General features: G+C 41.1%; 1 protein-coding gene across 1 annotated transcript in view; it reads left to right on the top strand.

The window, feature by feature from the left end:
• EGF (epidermal growth factor) overlaps positions 1-22,143 on the top strand; it is a 61,548-nt gene that overhangs the window by 18,100 nt on the left and 21,305 nt on the right. The window contains exons 6-14 of the mRNA XM_009885482.1: positions 1,020-1,222; positions 7,969-8,094; positions 9,064-9,186; positions 11,803-11,925; positions 13,160-13,285; positions 14,268-14,404; positions 16,329-16,477; positions 18,019-18,123; positions 19,843-20,066. Of these exons, the coding sequence (XP_009883784.1) occupies positions 1,020-1,222; positions 7,969-8,094; positions 9,064-9,186; positions 11,803-11,925; positions 13,160-13,285; positions 14,268-14,404; positions 16,329-16,477; positions 18,019-18,123; positions 19,843-20,066 (1,316 nt within the window). The remainder of the gene's footprint in view (positions 1-1,019; positions 1,223-7,968; positions 8,095-9,063; positions 9,187-11,802; positions 11,926-13,159; positions 13,286-14,267; positions 14,405-16,328; positions 16,478-18,018; positions 18,124-19,842; positions 20,067-22,143) is intronic.

Genomic DNA, 22,143 nt, shown 5'->3' with positions numbered 1-22,143 from the left:
TGCTTTTTCATACCTTTAATATTTGGCCTTCATGCCTTGCAGTGGTACAGGTGCTCCACGGTGGACATGTTTTCAGTGAGGTACTCAGGAAAATGTTACCCTATATCACTGCAGATTCTGTCAGTATGGCTGGATAGGCATATGCATAATAGGGGTTGCCGACAGCAAAACGGGAAAAATCCATGGTTTTGCTGGCCTGCTGATTTAAATATGCAGCACACCATTTGCATATTATGAACACAAAGCTGGTTTCTCCCTACATTGTCAGTTGTCACACTGGATTTTTCCTTACACTTTTCCCCGTTCTCCCTCAAGTTGGCTGGTGTTCACTAGGGCATCAACATTTTCACTTTGAGTATTCTCCTTTTTCCACCTGGAATATATACTGGAAAATGGAGGCCAAAAGTCCCTCTTTCAGTATCTTTCTGCTTTCCCTCTTGTTTAAAACTGGGGCCTTTTGTGGTTCCTGCTGGCTGCTGTAATTGACCAGCAAATGGAAACTAAATTCTTGTGATAGCAAAAGCAGCAAGATGGATTTTAGGAATGCCCTACTCCTACCTCTCTGTCTCCACCCTGATTTCCTGGGACAGTGAGAAGTGTCAGAGCAGGCACTGGAAAATGGGAAACGGAGGAACTTTTCTGGCCTGCATCCTTTAACAAAGCAAGTATCCTTTTTAGTTGCTGGTTTCACCAGAAGCAGGTTGATACCTAGGCTTTCTCCATCGAATGAGTCAGTTCTGAGCAACAGCTCATACAGCCTGTGATAAATGCAGGATATCCACTTTGCATCTATTTCTTGCAAATCTGCAGGATTCTAGATGCTGGAGTATTTGGGAATGTCTCTGGCACCTCATCTGATTCTCATATATATAAGATAATATAAGATATATATAAGAATACAAAAAAAAAAAGTTATTTACAGTAAACTTGGCTGAACTAGATGCCCAGAAAACATATGAGTAATGTAATGTGATGGATCAGGTAATGTGATGCTTTGTGTTATCTTCTCTTTTTTGTAGACATCAATTGCTTGGTATGTCTCTCTTTGCTGAGCACTTGTACTATTCAGAGTTGAAATCTGGTATGATATGGAGAGCTAACAAGTATACTGGAAAAGTTCTAGTCACAATTAGCCTGAAGCCATCATTTTTTCCACCAGCAGAGATAAAATTGGTGCATCCATTTAAACAGCCAGGTGCAAGAACAGATTCTCAGGATTTTGGTAAGTAAACTGTAATGATACAGTTGTATGTGTGAGAATAATAATGTCATACACTCTGATTAGTCACAGTAATAATTTTCTTTGGCAAAATTCCAGGCCTCAGTGAAATTAAGGAAAAAGTTTCATTTAACTTCAGTGACTCACAGTTCCACTGTGTGTGTGCAACTCCAGCTGGAGTGTCAGGCTGGAAGTACGCTGAGCATGAACTGCTCATTTCATTACTCTGAATGCACACGCAGATAAATGTGATTTTCTCCTTCTCTTCCCTTTGATTACACAAAGATGTTTTTATACTTTCCTGCTAAATGCACAAAGCATACAGCTTTTTAATCCTCCATGCAGATTGCCTTCATCAAATGTCTGCTCCCTTCTGGAAGTTTTATTCTAATGTGTATCTAAACACCTCTGATTATTATTGCACTGAAGGTTTTTCAGTGCATAGTATGTCCTACAAGTGATACTGTGGATGTCTCAGCTTTGCTGTGAAATGGCTGGATTCAGAATCAGCCTGTTTTAGACAGGCTTGAATTTGCCATAATAACTATGAAATAAGAGCCTTGCGTCTCTTTGATATCAATTGCAGCCTACAGTATGAGGTGGTCATGTCACAGCCTTTCACTGTGGATCAGAAAATGAAGGTAGTTGACTACAGATAGCTCACCCTCCTTGAGGATTCCTGATGAGGCAGTAGGAAGTGAGAGATGTCCAGGGGAAATAATGTCTTGTATCCTGATCTCTGGAAAGCAGACATAGAGTATTCTTGCTTTAATGGAATAGCTTTTGTCACCAGTTTTGCTTGGATACGAACAACTGAGCAAACAGCATGGAGGCATTTGTGTGTCAAGCAATGGTTGCAGAACTCCCAAGGGAAGATTGTCAGGGGTTCCCAGAAGTATATGTGGTACAAACATGAGGAGAAAGTAGTGTTTGTTCATATGAGCAAAAATGAAACTGTAAATTGGTGATTGGTGACAGCCAACGTGGCTTCACTAAGGGCAAATAGTGCCTGACAAATTTGGTGGCCTTCTACAATGGACTTAAAGTGTTGATGGACAAGAAAAGAGCAACAGATGTCATCTACCTGGACTTGTGCAAAGCATTTGACACTGTCCCACATGACATCCTTGTCTCTAAATTAGGCAGACATGGATTTGGTGGATGGACCACTTGGTGGATAAGGAATTGGTTGTATGGTCTCACTCAAAGAGTTAGGGTCAACAGCTCAGTATCCAAGTGGTGACCAGTGATGACTGGTGTTCCTCAGGAATTGGTGCTGGGCGTTGGTACTGCTGTTTAACATCTTTGTTGGTGACATGGACAGTGGGATTGAATGCACCCTGAGCAAGTTTGCTGACGACACCAAGCTGTGCAGTGCAGTTGACATGCTGGAGGGAAGGGATGCCGTCCAGAGGGACCTGTACAGGTGGGCCTGTGCAAACCTCATGAAGTTCAACAAGGTCAAGTGCAAGGTCCTGCACGTGGGCTGGGGCAAGCCCAAACACAAATACAGGCTGGGCAGAGAATGGATTGAGAGCAGCCCTGAGGAGAAGGGCTTCGGGGGTGTTGGTTGATGAAAAGCTCAACATGAGCCAGCAATGTGCCAGCCGCATCCTGGGCTGCATCAAAAGAAGCATGACCAGCAGGTCAAGGGAGGTGATTCTGCCCCTCTACTCCACTCTGGTGAGACTCCACTTGGAGTGCTGCATCCAGCTCTGGAGCCCCCAACACAAGAAAGACATGGACCTGTTGGAGCAGGTCCAGAGGAGGGCCACAAAGATGATCAGAGGGCTGGAGCACCTCTCCTCTGAAGACACTCTGAGAGAGTTGGTGTTGTTCAGCCTGGAGAAGAGAAGGCTGTGGGGACACCTTATAGCAGCCTTCCAGTACTTGAAGGGGGCCTACAGGAAAGGTGGGGAGGGACTCTTTATCAGGGAGTGTAGTGATGGGATGAGGGGTAACAGCTTTATACTGAGAAAGGGTAGATTTAGATTAGCTATTAGGAAGAAATTCTTTACTGTGAGGGTGGTGAGACACTGGAACAGGTTGCCCAGGGAAGCTATGGATGCCCCATCCCTGGAGGTGTTCAAGGCCAGGTTGGATGGGGCTTTGAGCAACCTGGTCTAGTGGGAGGTGTCCCTGCCCATGGCAGGGGTTTGGAACTAGATGATCTTCAGGGTCCCTTCCAACTCTAACCATTCTATGATTCTAAATATCTCTCTTGAACCGTTTCTAAATATCTCCTATAAAATAGCCGTTGCCTTTCTTCATGCCAACCAACGGCTTTGTACAGTACCATGCTGTCTGTCCTTCCTGAATCCTGGTCTGAGTGGGAAAATCAAAATCCTCAAGGGAACTTTGCCCTTCAAATGCTTTTTTTGCAGTGCAAAGAGCTGTTGAGGTGCAGAAGAGAAAGTGTTCCGGGATATCAAGCTTATACTTGTAAACAGGGGGAGCCTCCATTCACAGACTATACCTGTTCTGTGCTTTCTTCGAGGAAATGGTCATCTTGGCAAATGGAAGCACCTCTTTCAGCTGAAACGTTTGGTGCTGTCACATGGAGTAACCAGGGAAGGATACATCTGTGGTGCAGGCAGTGGCACGTCTGCACATCTCAGGGTTGTTCCAATGAGATTTGGAAGGTCTCATGAGGCCTTGTTTGGTGTCTGTCACCATGTCTGCATACGCATGAAGATAGTGAGGCAGAAACAGTGACCAAGAAAAGTAGTTCATAGATAGAGGTTCCTTGAACCTCAGAGGGTATTGGTTGTGTTACAGATGTCCTCTCCACAAGAGTGTGTATCATAATTTCATTGACTATGGGCACTTAGCTTTTATTCTTCTCCCAGAAGATTAACTCCATTTCTTCTAACAGAACATGCTGCTTTTTGGTGTTTCTCTTTCCACTGGAAAGAGGGTTCTCCAGTTTTATTAAACTACCAGTGTTTTTAAATGCCTTGCAGTATATACCCCTGTATTTCCAACATGTTTAGTAAATTTTTATATGACAGTAAGTGTTGTCAGCAGTAGGCCTTTTTTTTGCTCCAAATACCTTCTTGTAAAAATGTCTGGGAAATGATGGAGTAGAAAGAAGCTTAATAGGCTGAATCCAGATGAACCTTTTGGACCTTGCATGCACATTGCTTGGTTTATCCAGTGCAAGACCTGGGATGAAAGGAGGACTAATGAGCCTGGAATACAAATGAGATTTATAGCTGATCTTACAACAGAGTAACCTGGAGATAAAAGCATACCTAGACTAATTGGATGCTCTGTACAAGCTAAGAAAGTGTATGTTGCAATGTAGTGTCAGCTGTGAATTGTCAGGCCTTCTTTAAAGCAGATATCAAGTGAGTTCCTTCAGATGAAAAGGGAACTGATGAGAAGGGCTCAACTGACATGATTTGATTTTTTACTGGAATTTGGATTATTTACTTTATTCCTTAAATTCCTCACTTCCCCTCTTTCCTTTCTTTTTCAAAAGACTTCCCTGGGTTCGTCAGTGCTAATAAGTACAGAGAAGAGCATTAATTCATCTACGGGTTTGCTATTACCCCACACAACAACTTTAGTACAGCAGTGTTTGGAAGATGGCCTCTAATTTACCTCAACTCTCTTTGACAGCTAACCCTAGGTTTGATGACAGTATGCATATTTATAAATGCCTGCTGGAATGTTCTTCACACTTTTAATGATGGCTCATAAAATATCTTAATTACTTTAAAATCTTGAAGACTGGCTCTGGAATGTTTTTAAAGTATCTTCTCTTACAGATTAATGATATTCAGTACACAGGATATTTGTGGGGGGGAAGAATTATGTAAGATACCAACGTCAGGCTATTATCTGAGAACCGCCACTTCCATATAAGACTGGTGATGGGAGGGAAAAAAAAACACAAACCCCGAGCAAACTAGAAAGTATGGCTTTTAATGGTTATTCTTCCAGAAAATATTATCTTCAAAAATTAATGATTCATAATTTAATCACCATTCACCTTTTTTTTGAAATGTGATTTTTTTTAATTATTTTTTTTTTACATATTGATTTGGCAATATTGAGTTCTAATAATTATTCAGTTAACAAATATTATCTTCCTGAGACTGCCCGAACGGCAAAATTATTACTGCTGTTACTTTTCCTGTATTTCCTGGGTGTCTTAGGTCTCATTAGACCAATAATGGTAAAAGCAAGGGCCAAAAGTCCAGCACCAGTAATAAGCATAAGATGAAGCCTTGAATGTGGACTTGTTTCTGTTTTGTATTGTTTTGTGATTGCATGTACTTGCACTTTTGTCATTCTAATGAGTTCTGTATTTGAAGATTAGACACCCCACTACTGTATGATCCTGATTCAGTTGTAGTAGGGACAAAGATTAAGGGCCCAGTTCAAAACTAGTTCTACAAAAAGAGAGGCTGAGCTAAAACTATGTAAAATTCAAGTCTCTCAAAAGTTAACATGCTTAATAACATAGATTTTATCCATCTAGTCATCCATTCATCATTTTTCATTTAGTGATACTTTTGTTAGAGAAGAATTAATCAGTTTGATGCAAATAAATGCAATGTTGATGAAATTCAACAGGGCCAAATGCAAGGTCCTGCACAATGGTAGAGGCAAGCCCAAGCACAAATACAGGCTGGGCAGAGAATGGATTGAGAACAGCAGCCCTGAGGAGAAGGACTTGGGGGTGTTGGTAGGTGAGAAGTTCAACATACAATCGTAGAATCATAGAATGGTTTAGGTTGGAAAGCACCTTGAAGATCATCAAGTTCCAACCCCCCCTGCCATAGGCAGGGACACCTCCCATGACATGACATGACATGAGCCAGGAATGTGCAATCACAGCCCAGAAAGCCAACTGCATGCTGGTCTGCATCAAAAGAAGCGTGGCCAGCAGGTCAAGGGAGGTGATTCTGCCCCTCTACTCCACTCTGGTGAGACCCCACTTGGAGTGCTGCATCCAGCTCTGGAGCCCCCAACACAAGAAAGACATGGACCTGTTGGAGCAGGTCCAGAGGAGGGCCACAAAGATGATCAGAGGGCTGGAGCACCTCTCCTCTGAAGACACTCTGAGAGAGTTGGTGTTGTTCAGCCTGGAGAAGAGAAGGCTGTGGGGAAACCTTATAGCAGGCTTCTAGTACTTGAAGGGGGCCTACAGGAAAGGTGGGGAGGGACTTTTTATCAGGGAGTGTAGTGATAGGATGAGGGGTAACAGCTTTATACTGAGAAAGGGTAGATTTAGATTAGCTATTAGGAAGAAATTCTTTACAGTGAGGGTGGTGAGACACTGGAACAGGTTGCACAGAGAAGCTATGGATGCCCCATCCCTGGAGGTGTTCAAGGCCAGGTTGGATGGGGCTTTGAGCAACGTGGTCTAGTGGGAGGTGTCCCTGCCCATGGCAGGGGTTTGGAACTAGATGATCTTCACAGTCCCTTCCAACCTAAACTATTCTATCATTCTATGATTTCAGCCAAGCTGAAGTGTGTGTCTGGGAAATTATTTCAGCCTTTTATAGTTGTGGTCTGTGATTCCAAGAAATGGCCAGCATTTTCTCTTTTGTGGCTAGCAGAAGACTAAATGTTGAACTTAAATATTATGCCTCTTTCCATCTCTTGGAATTTAGAGGGTGAATTGGAAATACCCCAATAAAATTGTTCACGTACAAATTTCCTTGTCTGTATGAGCCCATGATTTCTCATGTGTTACAGAGACAGCACAGGGCAAAGACAGTGTTGTGTGTGGGCGGCTGCATACCCACAGTCAGTAGCAGCAGTTCAGCTATTCTGGGCTTGGGAAAGGGGCAAGCAACCCCAGAAGAAGATTAAGAAGATTAAAACAAAAATAATAGTTTGGGAGACAAAAATAAAACCATTAGTGTCGCATATCTGTGAAAGCACCAGCTCTAAAAGATAGCTGAGCGCAGACTCTAGGCTCTGCAAATCCTTCCCATGATAAAAAAATACCTGAATACCTGTTTACCTTTTCCTGTGAAACACAAGAAGTAGGAAGGCTTCTGGGGACCTGTTGGGTACTTTTTTCTGCTTCCTTTGAAGAAACTTTGAACATACCTTTTTTGACATCCGAAACATTTTGAGTTTTAAATCTGAGTTCAAGATTTATAATGCTCATATTCCTCATAGTCAGAAACCATGATCAACTCTCATACAAAGATTCTCTAGACTGTGCTAACACATTTTGTCAAAATGAAATGTAGGGTCATTATTATCTGTCCAGCTATATTTTTGTTAATGTGAGACATGAGCACTGCTTTGTGCTAATAATTTCCAGTCGTTGTATGCTTTTTCCCTCTGTTTTAAATTTCTCTTCTCCCTCCTTGTGCATGTGTGCTCTCTCTCTGTTGCTCTCTTCTTTCTGAGTGTTTTACAGAGCCTGGTAACATACAATTCTGTGCAGGACTGGTGGCATATGAAGCCTGCTGCACAGGGTTTTCCCTTTCATAGTCACTATAGGTATGCACCCAAACCAAACCATGCCCTACTTCAGGCTCTGTCTAGATCTTCTTTTGATGACACAGAGCTAGAATTTATCATTCACACAGACCTACTCTTAGTCTTCCAAATAGTCAGTCTTCATTTTTATGGGGAACTTTTATAAGTTCCTGAGGTTGATTAAGTAGCTGTTGAGAAGAAGACACATCACTGAGCATCTTTGCTGAAAATAGTTTCTCCTTGAAGGTTGATATGGTAAACCCTTCATTACACTTACATTATATTTGTTCTTCCAGAAAAAGGAACCTGTGGTTTGAACAAAGAAAAGTGCAGAAGAAGAATCTGCAGGCCAGACTCAAGGACTCATCGGTGTAAATGTTCTAGTGGCTTTATTTTAAGTCGAAATAAACAGTTTTGTGAAGGTAATACATGAATCTCCCATCAGCTTTATTCCATCAGATGAAAAAAATCTTCTGTCCTTGAGTATGAAAAAACACTCTGAGGTTTCAAAAATTCCAGTTTTGCCATTTCAGTTTTGTGTCCTTTCAGGTTCTGAAATAATCTAAAAGGAGACCTATGAAAGTGTCACAAGTGCTACTCTTGCCAGAAATTTTGATCTTAGCCTGAGTAGTTAAAGGAGCTTCAGATAAGTAGACATGCTTATGGGTGCTTATCAAAATTAAAACAGATATATTGCCAAAGGTGACACGTTGAAAAATTCTGCAAAAAGCGGGCTGCCTTAAGTGCCACTTTCAAAAAAGACACAAATTCTCAACATGCTTCTAAATGTTTTAATCTGGATTGTTTTAAAAGAAATCTAACATTACTATTTATAATAGTTAACATATCACTTTTAGAACTATCTTTTCCACTACACAACTAGATTTAAAAAGATATAAAGGCATCAAAATTCCTAGCTTCCAGACCTGCCTGAACAGCAGCCATCCAGTTCTCAGGAATTTCACCAAGATTGCTTTCTGAATTTCAACTTCTAAACCATTTCTGTATTTTAAGAATTGTATTTAAGTTCTGTTGGAGCCAGATTTTTTCAATTAATTTTTGTCTGAAGAAAGCATCTGATGTGAATTTTTTGGGTGCATGCAGGATTTAACTGGCACTGGAACCTTTATGGGAAGGCATACTTTTGGAAGTCCTCTAGGCACCTATGCTGGATACATGCAGCCTCTGTAGGTTTTGCTAGAAGGTTTTTAAAGCTTATTTGATTAAGGTCTGCAAACTTGCTTTTTGTCATTTATTAGGACGAACATATTTTTGTAAAATGCATGGGATAAAGAAGTACTTCTTGAAGACTGCTGGTTTGTTTCATTAATCTAATTACCTGGAACTGCTTGATGGTGTTATTCTGACATAGCACATGCATATTTTGGCAGATATCAATGAATGTGGCTTCTGGAATCACGGCTGTACTTTGGGCTGTGTGAACATCCCTGGTTCCTATTACTGCACCTGCCCGAGAGGTTTTGTTCTTCTACCTGATCGGAAAACATGTCATGGTAAGTAGCAGTAATACATAAATGCCTCCCGTATGATATCGGAGAGTCCTCATTTAACACTGGAACTGCTGAAAGTTTTGTGTGTTGCATTGCTCGCTTCCAATCCCCGATTATGTAAGAAGGATCGGCTTAAACTGAGTGAACCAAATTCAGATGTCATGTTTAAGGAACTGTAAGTTACACGTGAATGATCAAGTGTGAGCCTCTTCAGGAACGAAAAAATAGAGTGAGGTCTCCAGAGAGACCTCTCTGCTCAGATTAGGTTCTGTGGCACATTCCAGGTGGATAAGCAGTTCTATCTTTTTTAAATGTGGTCTCTGAATTTGGCTCACTCTGCCTAACCTGCAAAACAATTTGCACAGTCTCTGAATGAGCAGCTTACAGCATCGTCTTTTTTCTCTTCTGGTCAGGGTTGATAGCATTGCTAATATGCATTAAATTAATGAAATTAAATGCATGTGCATCTGTTTACAATGAATAAGACACATGGAAGTATTCATTGAGTTGTTTATTCTGGGGGCCTGCTGCAGTTGTGGTGTTGATTTTTTTTTTCTTTTATGAATTAAATTGCGTATAAGAAGTATGCCTGAGAGAACTTACCCATATAACATAGGTATGTGAACCAGGAAGCTCTCTGAAGCCGGACAAATGTGAATAAACTAAATGCAGAGAACACAGAGAAGTGGAGGGGAAAAAAGTAAAGATCTGTCTGTCAGTAAGCTTCAGGGATCATATTTTAGTCACAGTAAGAGTCAAAGTGAAGGTTTTTGTTCTCCCTTTATGTAGTGTTGTGTATATTCAGCCTACAAGTGAATGAAGCCTTTCTGAAGTAAGTCTAGAACATAAAATGTGAAATGCATCCAAGTTTTGAGATCTGGAAATATTCCCAGTCACTTTTCTATTTCATAATGAAGTGAAACTTAGGCATAAGCAAAGGGTCCTTCTACCTTGTTTCCATGGAAATAAAACATCGGTATATGCCCCAAGTAGAAGTCCCAGCGCACACCAGTGAGCTCAGTCTGGATTATGGCAGGATCAGGACCTGGGGTATATTAAATATCACTACCAGAGAGTATCAGAGTCTAGCAGACTCTAGTTGTCAGTGTATCTATTTTAGACTTGCAAGAGTCACTTGTCCCTCTCTATTAAGAGGGAGCCAGGAGTAGGGTTCAGTGATCCAAATATAGGGGTCCAGGATGCGTATAACAACTGCAGAAGGCAGCAAGATATGATGGTAAAACCTATAGGACTCCTGCAGCCAGAGGCTCTTGGGAGCTGGGATATTCTTTTGTGTGCAAAACAACACTTAGACGCTGTGCAACTCAGTCCTACTCTGGATGACAAGCTTGAACTATATGCCTACATTTTGAGGTGCTCAAATTGGATAGAAAATAATGTTTTTCTAACACAGGCTAGGGATGCAGCATGGACAGTATAACTCCTTAACTACTGCAGCACAAGGCAGATATGTCACCAGCTACGCAACTTGAGAGAGAGAGATATGCAAGGTGAGAAGTCCACTTGCTGACCAGATATTTCGATGCTTTGTCTTCCAAGTCCTGTACAAAGCTCTTCGTCTAAAGCCACAAGCTCTAGTCAGAAAGAAACAAGATCAGTTTCTTGACTCTCTTCACTGTGCTTAAGGGGTTAGAATGACCCAGTCCAGAGCGCAGTTGCCCTGGAGAAGCAATATTTGCAAGAGCTACGCACCATTTAAGCCAGTGTATGCGGCTGATTCAAAGAAGCAGCTGTGGGAAACCTGCATCAGTTCCAGTCTTCCAGCGGGTGTTGCCATATGGCACTAGAATTGGCACAAAGAGATGCAGCAATGCAATACAGAGGGTACAAGGAGGATGTCCTGTGAAATTGCATTAAAGAAATACCCCCAAAAATGTTGGCACTCCAACAATTATAATGCAAAGTAAAGGAAAGTCGTTGCCAGGTCCTCAGATGGTTTTGCCCCTACAGCTTCAAAAATTACCCCTAAGGAACGTAGATGGAAAGTTCATCTCCTGTTTTCATTGATTCTAGCTCTGTTACCCTTGGAATAGTAGGAAAGTAGTTTTCTTTCATTCTCTTTGTGTTTTATACTTATTCTTTTCGTATAACTTCCTTGCAGTTCTCAAAACCTGATCTATTTTGGATGAAATGTAAAAAAGAAAGCTTTCTAAATTATTTCTATTTTGATAACACTTCTTCATACAATTTTGGAAAATTTAAAGCTAATCAGTACAATGGCCTCAGGACCCAGCAATTTTGGCTTTCTCTTTTGCTATAATGAGGGGAGGGTGGGGAAAAAAATCTGGAAAAAACCCAAAACAAACCAAAACAAATCCTAGAAAGACCACAGAACTGCTGTACTCTCAACATAACACTTTTTTTTTCTTTCTTTCTGTCTTTTTCCTTCTGCTTTTTCCTTCCACTCTTTCTTCCTCTCTTCTGCTCTTTCAATCTCTCTCATTCTCTCTCTCGTTCTTTCTCTTTCTCATTCTCTATTGTTCTCTCTCTCTCTCTTTTTCTTTTGCTATTTAAGAAAGTGTTAACATCTCTCTTGGAGGGATTAGTAAAATTTTTTTTCATTGTTTAAGATTTTTTTTCCTCTTTAAATTACTGTAGAGCTAATTTCCTGTACAAGTAACGACACTGAATGTAGCCATGGTTGCCTTCAAACATCTAAAGGGCCTGTTTGCTTTTGTCCTGAAGGATCTGTACTCAAAGTGGATGGCAAAGCATGCACGGGTAAGTAACATTTTTCTGGCTGCAGTGACTGCCAAACCCTGTTTGTTCTCAGCACTGAGAGCCAGAAGTGAATGATGGCATTTTACCCTCATTTTGCACAGCTGTAAATGATTGTACAAGATAGGAGGCAATGGAATGTCAGGCTCTTTCAGTGCTGAGATGAACAATATTCGTCTTCATTTTTTAATAGATGTTTCTTAGCAGCAACATCCAATGTTTGCAAGCCAAATTCTTTTGTTGTCAGCACAGATCAACGCACCTCCCAGCTGTTTGTCGCAGGAGACACCTAAAATTTATATTTGAGGGGAAATATAGGTACAAAATTTAAGCTTGAAATCTGAAAATTACTTTATTGACCAGGTTCAGTACTTTATTAACCCAGGTTCAGAGTCACTCTAACTTGCAGCAATTTCATCTAATTACCCACAAAAGGAATTTTTGCAGTCAGAATATTTGAAGCTGCTACACCCACTAATCTGTCATTCCCCATTCCAGCAAGCTTTCCAAATTCAGGGGACTGGAGCTTTTCAACTGTAGCTTTTCAGTCTTAGGGGTCAAGATAGCTCCATTGATGCCAGCCTTACACCTTGAAAAAACCCCTTCCCCTTTTACATCCCTCACGTACTGCGGACCGTACTGTATAGATAGATTCAGTCAGTGTTGCTGCTTTGCTCGGGGCACTCCACGGAGTCAGCTCAGGCTGGCGTTGCAGATATAACCATTGTACAGCCCCAAGAAGAAAGAATAGTTTATTTTTGTAGCAAAACTTGGTTTGTTATATTAGAAAGTGTGTCTCATTGGTTCACCATACTAGCTTAACTTCTGGGGAGAGAATGGTATTGATTTGATGTTTCTTTGCATGGAGTGCAAAGTCTGGTAAAAATGTGTTACTTTGTTGTAGATGGGATGAGAATTGCATGGGAGAAAGAGTTGTCTGAGATAATGAACACTTGGAAGCCCTCTTCATATATTCCCCTCCCCTCCCCCCCCCCATCTTGTGTTATGAATTTTCAGGAAAAACTCTGGAAGAAGCTACTACTAATTTGCTTTCATTTCACTAGACTTCTGCTTTCAGCGGGAGGCCTTTCAGTAAACCTATTAGTCACCGAGATGCTTTGCAGCATAGAAATCCTAAGCAGAGTGAATCATTCTCTTGCTTACACCTCTGATTCTGTTGTGGGTTTTTTTTTTTCTTAGAATGGCAAAATTAAATTTTTCAAATGCTCTGTTTAAGGTTGTACATCTCCAGATAATGGTGGCTGCAGTCAGATATGTTCTTCTTTAAGCCCGTCCTCCTGGGAGTGCGCTTGTTTTCCTGGATATAAGCTTCAGCGAGACAGAAAGCACTGCACTGCTATAGGTTGGTATCCTGGTATGCCTGCATATTTCTGCCAATAAAAGCAAAAGCATTTTAGAATCCTTTAAAGTCGATTGCGTTACTGGGATCCGTTTTTACACTGGTTTTAGGTTACTTTGTGAAACTTGGGAAATATTAGTTGTTTGGAAAAATAACCTATTTTGGAAATATACCAGAAAAAGCACCAGTATATGGTTCAGTCTCCCTCACAGAAGATTCAGTCTATTATCCAACTTCTGCATTTCACTCTGGGCTTCTATACTGCAGAGGGCTATCTGCAGCATTCAGGTTTTTGTGCCTTCATATAAATGTGGGTGGAGTGTCTGCCCAGTTTTACAGAATTGGGGCTGAGGTGTCTCCATTCGGAGAACAGGGCAGGGAATAGTCTGAAGGACCTTCCCTACAAGGATATTTGTCCCCCACTGGCCTCAGGAAACCCACATATTTGATGTGATGTTTGGATTCCAGACCCTTCTGTTTCTTCTGAGAAAAGGGCAGACCGTGGTGAGCAGCAAGGTATAAGCAATTGCATGAGAGAGAGGAGGAAAGAGAAGTTTGTGATTTGTTTCAGGAATAAGGGAAAGGCTTTATTTTTTTGTAGGACAGCATTTTTCTTGCTTTTACTGTGAAAGGCTTCTCATGTGCAAAAGTCAAGTGTTCTTGCATTTATGGTGACACTGTGAAATGCAGAGAGAAGATTGTCTTGAGTCTAAGTCAGTGTGAAATGCAGCGGGGCTAGTGACTGCCTTTATCACAAATTTTGAGGCTGATCCTGGGCGAGGCACCGATGCTGAAAAACAATATTCACGTTTGTCTTTGATTTCTAAGGCAAGTGGAATGTAGGACAAGGGCCTTCGTTTCTTTGTGCCTCAGTTCCTCATTTTGTCTTCTACCGTTAACTTACAGTGTTAGGTAGGGAGTGATGCAGGCTAGAGATCACTTTGAACCTAGTGAAATTAACATACGTGCAAATTCTTATCAACAGGTCCTAAGCCATTTTTGCTATTTGCAAATGGCCAAGATATCCGCCAGATCAGTTTTGATGGAACAGATTATGCAAGTTTACTTGACTGGCAGATGGGAATAGTCTTAGCACTGGACTCTGACCCGGTGGAAAATAAGGTAAGGCATTAAAAATGAGAGGATTTTGAAGTGTTGCAAGGACAAATGGATTGGGCTTTCATGTGCCTTAACCTTTCTGCTGTCAGTGATCCAGATTACATGTTGTGCTGCTCAGTGTTCTGTTGCCTGTGCAGGAGCACAACTGGTACAGGATGCCAAACACCAGTTGAAGAGTTTCATCCTTCACTTACCGGTTTAATCTCCTTTGTATGTTGACATGGCTAATTCACAGAGAATTTGGATTTCTAAATTCACTTCAGGCATGATTTCAATTTCAAAGAACTTTTATGTTTGATAGTTTTGTCACTTAAGATTTCAGTACTGTTTTCTGGAAATATAATGTGGGATATTTTTTTCACTGGGTATCTGTAAAAGCAACAATATCTTTTTTTTTTTTTTTCTGTACAGCTACATCCCACAATCCCTACTAAATGTAGGAGTAACCTTAACAAGAACTCCTTCCTGTGTCCTGACACTACTGAGCAAAACTGCTGAACGCTCACTGGGTCTATTGTTCTTATGAGATATATTCCTCATATTACAAGATATTGCTGCTGGAAACTGGAGTCTTCTCTGCAATAAAGAGCTGTTTTTATATGTGGCCACATCCCAGTGCCCTACCCCTTGCCTGCAGAGTTGGGAAGAATAGGAGTTCAGCTGTGCTTTGCTAAACCTTCTATGGCAGATAGTTATTTTTTCCCATGGTGAGACTTATTTACACTGTGAAAGTGTTACAAAAAGACACTGGATGGTACGCTGAAATCTGATTAGGAGTTCAGTAAAGTTGCTGGAAACATCTCAAGGCCTGGAAGGATACAGCTAAACAAATGAGAACGTAACTAGCTCTGCATTACAGGAGAATCATTTCAGGCGCTGCTGGAACATTGCCACTTGCTCCTGAAATAGGGCCCTGCTGGGGAACTAGCAGTTGTTCTGTGCTGTGCCGAATATAAATCAGCTGCACTGGTGGCACTGGGTGTGCAGTCTTGTTCCACTTCTGTAGGGAGCTCTGCACGGTGGGGCGGCAGTGTGGAGGTGAGGTGATGTGCGGCGGTCCAGCCAGTCTGGCCCTGGTGGCGCAGAACCGAGCTGCGAGGTAAATTAGCTCAGCATCGCTCTGTGCTCCCACATTAATTGAATTAGCTGGTTTATTGCTAGAGGCCTCCTTCCTGATTTGTTTGGCCTCGTGGCTAGCATCAAAACAAAGTTACCTCTTGTGTTGCTGCCATTTGCAAAGAAAGCCTCAGCGTTGCTTTGTATATAGTTCTGCCATACAGTGTTTGGCTCCCTCTGGATATCACATGCAAGACTATCCTCATCCTTGGAAAACACAAACCCAATTTCCCCACCAGCAGAGAACTTTTATTTAGACCTAAAACTGAGAAGCCTTTTCTGGAAATGTTAGAGCCTTACAGAATAGGCACCTGGTAAAAAATTAAGATATGTGCAGGCTGAAAGAGGGAAAAAATAGAAGCAAATTCTGTAACTCCTTTTCACTTCCCAGCTCCTTGACACACATACATTACTACTCTCTTCTCCCCACTACCATCTTTTTAAAAAGAGCAGCCAGTGAAATGATAACATGCTGCTTTTTGCCGGCTCCTCCTTTTGCTTCCTCAGCTGTGCTTCATGTGAGGTAGCTGCTCGCTGAAACAAAACCACAGGATATTCAGAGGGCTGTATATAGGGCAACCAGGATTTACAGCTAAGCACAAGCTGCCTGTAGAAGTCATCCTGGTTGAAGGATAAATACCTTTTTATTTGATCAGGGATCACAGGTTACCTGTGCAGCTTTTTGTGAATAAGCAGTTCAGGGAACTTGCAAGACAAAAAAGTTGTTTGAGAAGTGGAACTATTAGACAAGGGCAATAGAGCAGAAAGTGAGATGGAGACTAATAACACCTCATCTGTTATTTCTTCACAGATTTACTTTGCCCACACAGCCTTGAAGTGGATAGAACGAGCTGATCTGGATGGCTCAAATCGTGAAAAAGTTATTCATGAGTCTATAGATACACCCGAAGGCCTTGCTGTGGACTGGATTAACCGTAAATTGTATTGGACGGACAGAGGGTACATGCTCCACAGTGCATTTATGTTGAAGCATGCCATAAAATGTTTGGAATAAATGACTGGTGATACAGAAATAGCTGAGCTATCACTCTAAATTCAGTAACGCTTCACATTCTGATTGGGTAGCTGTGATCTCAAGTATATACATTTGGAAGGTTCTTTAAAACTGAAATGCTGGAAGTTCACTTTGAGTCTGCTATTGTATTTTTATCTTTGTCTTTCCAAGAAGGAAGGGTTTGGGCACACTTGCAAGGAATTTAAAGCATGTACTGCACGTATACATATATGTATATGCACATGCATGTGTGAATATATATATGTATACACTCATATTTATATACATGCACTGTATGTGTGTATATATAGGTATATCTTTATTTTTATATATATAAATAATGAGTATTACTGCACTGAGTATGTTTTGGACAGAATTCAGCATTGTTGGCAGCTAGAATCATGCCCCTTTAAGCTAATGGAGAGCCTTTGTCAATTACCTCTGATAAAAGAGGAATAGCCACTGGTAGACAATATGGCTTACATTTCAGCTGATACCTAACCTTACATGCAGAGAGAAAAAACTGCATTTTTTCATGTAGGTACTGCATTTACCTGTTTGTATCCCACATTTACACGAATATATTTCTCCTTCCATCTTTGTGTGGTCTTTCTATGCAGGTTCAGTTTTAGTCAATAAAAAGTGGTTTTGAAGGTCCAGATCACCCTCCTCCTCCCTTTTAAATATGCTGCTAGTCCACTTCCTTGCTGTTCAGCGCAATCTTGTCTACGCCATTGTGCTCCTGTATAAATGTGCCGGTGTGTCTTGGGAAATGGGAAATTGTGGTGCTTGTTTCTGTAAGGCAAGAGTCAAGGGTGATGCTGTGAGCTGGTACCTGCCACGTCAGGTAGGCATGGAAGGCTGTAGCCTTGCTTTTAGGTAGTGGCTGATATTTGTTTGGCAAGGAGAAGTTTGTAGCAGTAAGTACAGTTTTCTGGAAAAAAGATGAATTGAGAGACTGGCAATGTAGATTCTATACTTCAAACTCCATAGATTTTATGAGCGATCATAAAGACCTTAGCTTTATTCTTTTCTGTAAAATAGATAAAATATGTAAAATGCTTGGTGGTTTCTGGATGAAGAATGCTATAGAAAAGTACTGTTTTAAAAAATTCATTACACATTTGACAATGCCATTCAGTTAGGAGCTTGTTTTCCTCCTGACTACTTTAAAAACTAACATTCATCTATTAGTGATCATACTTCCAACTCATCATTTGCCCAAAAAGGGAGAAGTTCACGTCTCCTGCAGAGCAACAGGTATTTTATCATCATGCCTTGGACTAGATAATGAGGTTGTAGCATGAATTACTTGTTGATAAAACAACTAGACAGCCCATATCAGCAGGATTATTTCCTGTCATTGTGAAGTTATTTATTACAGTTTTGTGCTAAACTAAAGCAATGCAAAAACTTAGTACATTCTGCCTGAGAAGCTAATTAAAAAGCTAGCAGGGAGGACCTAACAGTGCTGTGTGTATTGCAGGAAGGCACGCATCGAGCAGAGCAATCTGAATGGAATGCAAAGAAAAATGATCATCTGGGAGGATATCTCTCAGCCCCGAGGGATTGCCATTCACCCGTTTGCTAAGTAAGGAGTGATAAACCTGGTTAATTGTCTAATTACTTGAGGAGTCTTCTTGAAAATGAGCATGCCGGCCTTGCCCTTTTGGCAGTCAAAAAGTGCATCAGTCTCATGTTAAGATAGTCATTGCCTTGGACAGTTGTGTGAACTCCAGTGTTTTATTGCTGTGTTTCTTTTGGGAGTTGGGACATGTTCATTTCTCATATAGATTTACGAAAATACCAGTAGCATTAAAGACACTGTATGCAGTTTAAGCTAAAGAAGAGCACGAGCGACTGAAGTCACCCTGGCAGTTGTAAGCACCACGCTACAAACTTTGATGGTTCCATATTTAGTAGTGTGAAGAAGGTAGTCCCTTGTAACCAATGGTGCTTACAGAGGACTTTTTTGGCCATGTTTCAGTTTCTGAGGAAGCTAAACCAAATCTTCTATCGTGGAGATGCATTGATTTAAATGCACCTTGTATCTTCTTACCTAGTGATGAGATGATCACAGGAGTTTTGAATGTTTAAAATCCTGATGAAATTCCGGTCATTTTAATCAATGGCAAAGCTCCACGGATTTCGGTCAATATGCGTGTACTAGGATGGTTTTAAATGTGTTGATTTTTTTGTTTGTTTTTATGCTCATATCCTGCTGTAACTAAGTACTGATGAATGAAGCTGGGTTGGAGAGGGTGTTTTGTTAGCTTCATCCTGTACATAAAAGACCTGAAAGAATCTTTCAGTAGAAGTTCAACATGACAGAGACATTTTGCAGGAAAACTTTAAGAACAGGTAGGTTCAGGGAGATTGTTTATTAGAATTAGTGGTAGAGGCAAGGGCTACAAGGGGAAAGGGAGGGGGAGACATCACTAAAACCTTCCTTATTAGAAAGTTAATGGTGAAAGGAGGAACAGACATTACAGCAATGTCCCTAATTGCTAAGTCAGTATTAAAGAGAGATCTAAGGCACAATTAAGACTGTTGACAATACTGATCTCTGCAATGGCTACACAAAACTGCTCATGTAAATGAAGCTAAGTGGATCTGTGAGTTATCTCAGTAAACCTGACAAAGGCAACTGATGCCTAGGAAGACTGGACTCCAAACTTCAGAATTAATTTGTGGGTTTAGCTATCTTCATTTTAGGTGGCCATCTTGCACCGTCTGTTCTATGAAAAACAGTGAGCACTCAGTGGGTAACATTCAGGACTCTAGAGGGACACCCTGAGAATCACGATTTTATTAAAAAACTAGAAGAGGCTGGGCCTGATACTGGTTTATTTTTTCAAAACAAAATAACCTGAGGACTCTTGCTTGCTTTCCATAGATGGTAGTAGTTTTGGTTACGTTTGTGCGTTATTACACCCTTGTTTAGAAAAGAGGCTAGCTAATGCATCATCTTCTGGTGTCTGCGTTCGCTAAACCACTATCATCAGTCACATGGAAAACTCAAAAAACAGATATGAAGAGTTGGCAGTTAGCATAGGTGGGAGGAGTTGTTTTTCAAAGATTTTGTGCCAACGAACAGAGTGGGGATTCTGTATAAGTCCCAATGTAATCACCTGGAGTCTTATGGCAAGTGTTAAAAGATCAGCAGCCAATACATTTGCTTGAAACGTACACTTTTTCTCATGTGCCTCAGCCTGTATTGCTCTGATCTGATCTTTCTGCTTTGAAAGAACTCCACAGAGAGGACAAATATTTACTTATTAACCTCCTGTATGCATTTTCTTTTTTAAAGGAGATTGTTCTGGACTGACATGGGAGTCAATCCCCGGATTGACAGCTCTTCATTAGATGGCATCGATCGCCAGGTTATAGCCAGCACTGGTCTGGTGTGGCCCAGTGGAATAGCTCTCGACTACTTAGCCGACAAGTTGTACTGGTGTGATGCTAAACAGTCAGTGGTTGAGAGCGCAAACCTGGATGGTTCTGATCGTCGAATTCTTGCACAGAATGATGTAGGTGAGGCTTTGGGGCTGATAATTACCTACTGCTGCTTGGCAATGCGCTTGTGTATCTGCATGTGTAGCTGTGCATGTGAATTACCAGCCAGCAGCTGTGCTGTGTATCCCAGGCAACTCTGCGCTGAGGTTAATGGCATCACTTAGTTCTTCATTCTGTCACCCAGTAGACTTTCATTTATTCATTTTAGGAAGAGAACACCTTTCTGACACAATCTGCTTTTACTAATCAGCCACTTTGCGTTGTACAGAGAACTTCTCTGACTTCGCAGAAGAGTGAAAAGAAGGAAAAAGTTAAAAATGTGGTTTGCTTGTTCCATGCATGGCTGCTTAGTGTAAGTCAGGGTTTGCTGTGTTTATTACACCAGTGAGTTATATCGATGTAAGCTGGGAGAGACTTCATCTTGGCCGCTAAGGTCCTTGAGCAAAGAACATGCATCTGCACAGTGTTGAACGCTGGGATGATTCTAAGTACACAATAGACACTGCATGGAAAAATAATTTATGCAATATGCTGGTAGTTGTTATGGCTGAGTTTTCTGTTGTTTGACACATAACTGTGTTGCTCTGGCGCAAGAGAAGAGAAATATTAGCAATGAGGAACTGATGTTGGACCATATTGAAAGTAAACCATGTGTTTAAAAATCTTGTACATGGCAAATTAGTTTCTGGAGAGGACAACTCCCTTTGTGCATGATATCTCTCTGGGGACAATTTTGTAGGTGGGCCTGCAAAACATGGGCAGAATGAGGAATCTCCGCTAAATACCATGACTGCCAGTGGTCTGTTACTCTGTTAAGCAGCTGCTGTTGTAGCGTCTGCTCTGGGAAGGCTTGTGTTCATCTCCTCAGCCAGATGCCCTCCCACTTCTTTGGAGGTGAGCAGAGTGAGGTCTTGGGGCAGCAGTATACTCCAGTATGTCTCCATAAGACATCAAAGTTCGTGAGCAGAATGACTTGCCAGCATTCCTCTCTTTTCCCCTGCTGCACAGATTCTGCTGTACAGTCCACCTTGCAACGGATCTGCAAAGGAGGACCTTTAAGCCTGTTGAAAATTTCACTTTGTTTCTCCACAAGGAATGGGACAGTGTCTTATGGGGAAAAAAAGAGAAGGAGAGCTGGGAACGCTGGAGAAACACAGGGTATGGGAAAGGAGGTGGGCTTGGAGCAGTGATGTGGATGTTTGGAGGTGGGAGAATAGCACATCAACACCTGACGGAAAGAAGTGAAAGAGGTGAAGTGCAGACCTGTAGGGGTGTGAATTTAGAGAGGCAGAGACACTTGATATCCTGATGTTTTGCTAATGCTGTTAGTGAGACCAGAGTTCAGCTTCTGTACCTGGACAGCTGTACACTAGAGGACAGGATGTGGCATCTCTTCATAGGCGTTCTGCTGTAACATGAATTTTTATTACAGCAGCTCCCTCTAGTGCCCCAGTACTGAGAATTCATTCAGTATAGCTGCATACAAAATGGGTAAAATTATTTCTGCTCTTCTGCTAACCCCGTTTTCAACTGTAAGTAAAATAGCCTGTAAGGAGCCGTTCAAGGCAGCGAACACCACAACCATTTCTTTTGTTTATGCAATGAGTTGGGTTTGCAGTGTTGCAGAAGGGGTTCATGTGTTATTAACTTTTTTCCTTCCTTCTGTCTTCATTGATGACTTTTCTTTTTAATCCTTAATGTATTTATAAGTTAAGAGGTTAAGGAATTGCCGGTCAAAGCGAGGTGTTTGTTGGTAGTGCAAGATACAGATGCTAAAATTGTGAATAAATATTTGGATGGGGACAACATCTAGATCTTGGGCTAGTTGCTCAAATTTCATGGAAAGAAAAACTAAGAACCATGCCCAGTGATTAAGCACAGTTCAGTAGAGGTGCTGACAGAACAAAAATATACTCTTTAACTTAACATTTAAGAACACTTAAACAATGTCTTAGAATTTTTCTTATGTAGGAGTGGGTTTTCTTCAGTTTATTTGTGATGTGTATTTAAGATATACCAATGCATACTCCTTCTCCATGTTCTAATTTATCTATTGCTTTGTTTGCTTGTTTATTTGTCTTTGATTTTTTAATTT

This window comes from Charadrius vociferus, unplaced genomic scaffold, assembly GCF_000708025.1.
Source record: "Charadrius vociferus isolate BGI_N301 unplaced genomic scaffold, ASM70802v2 scaffold55, whole genome shotgun sequence".
Taxonomy (NCBI): domain Eukaryota; kingdom Metazoa; phylum Chordata; class Aves; order Charadriiformes; family Charadriidae; genus Charadrius; species Charadrius vociferus.
The sequence above is the reverse complement of the archived record's forward strand: the minus strand, read 5'-3'. Positions and strand labels throughout refer to the sequence as shown.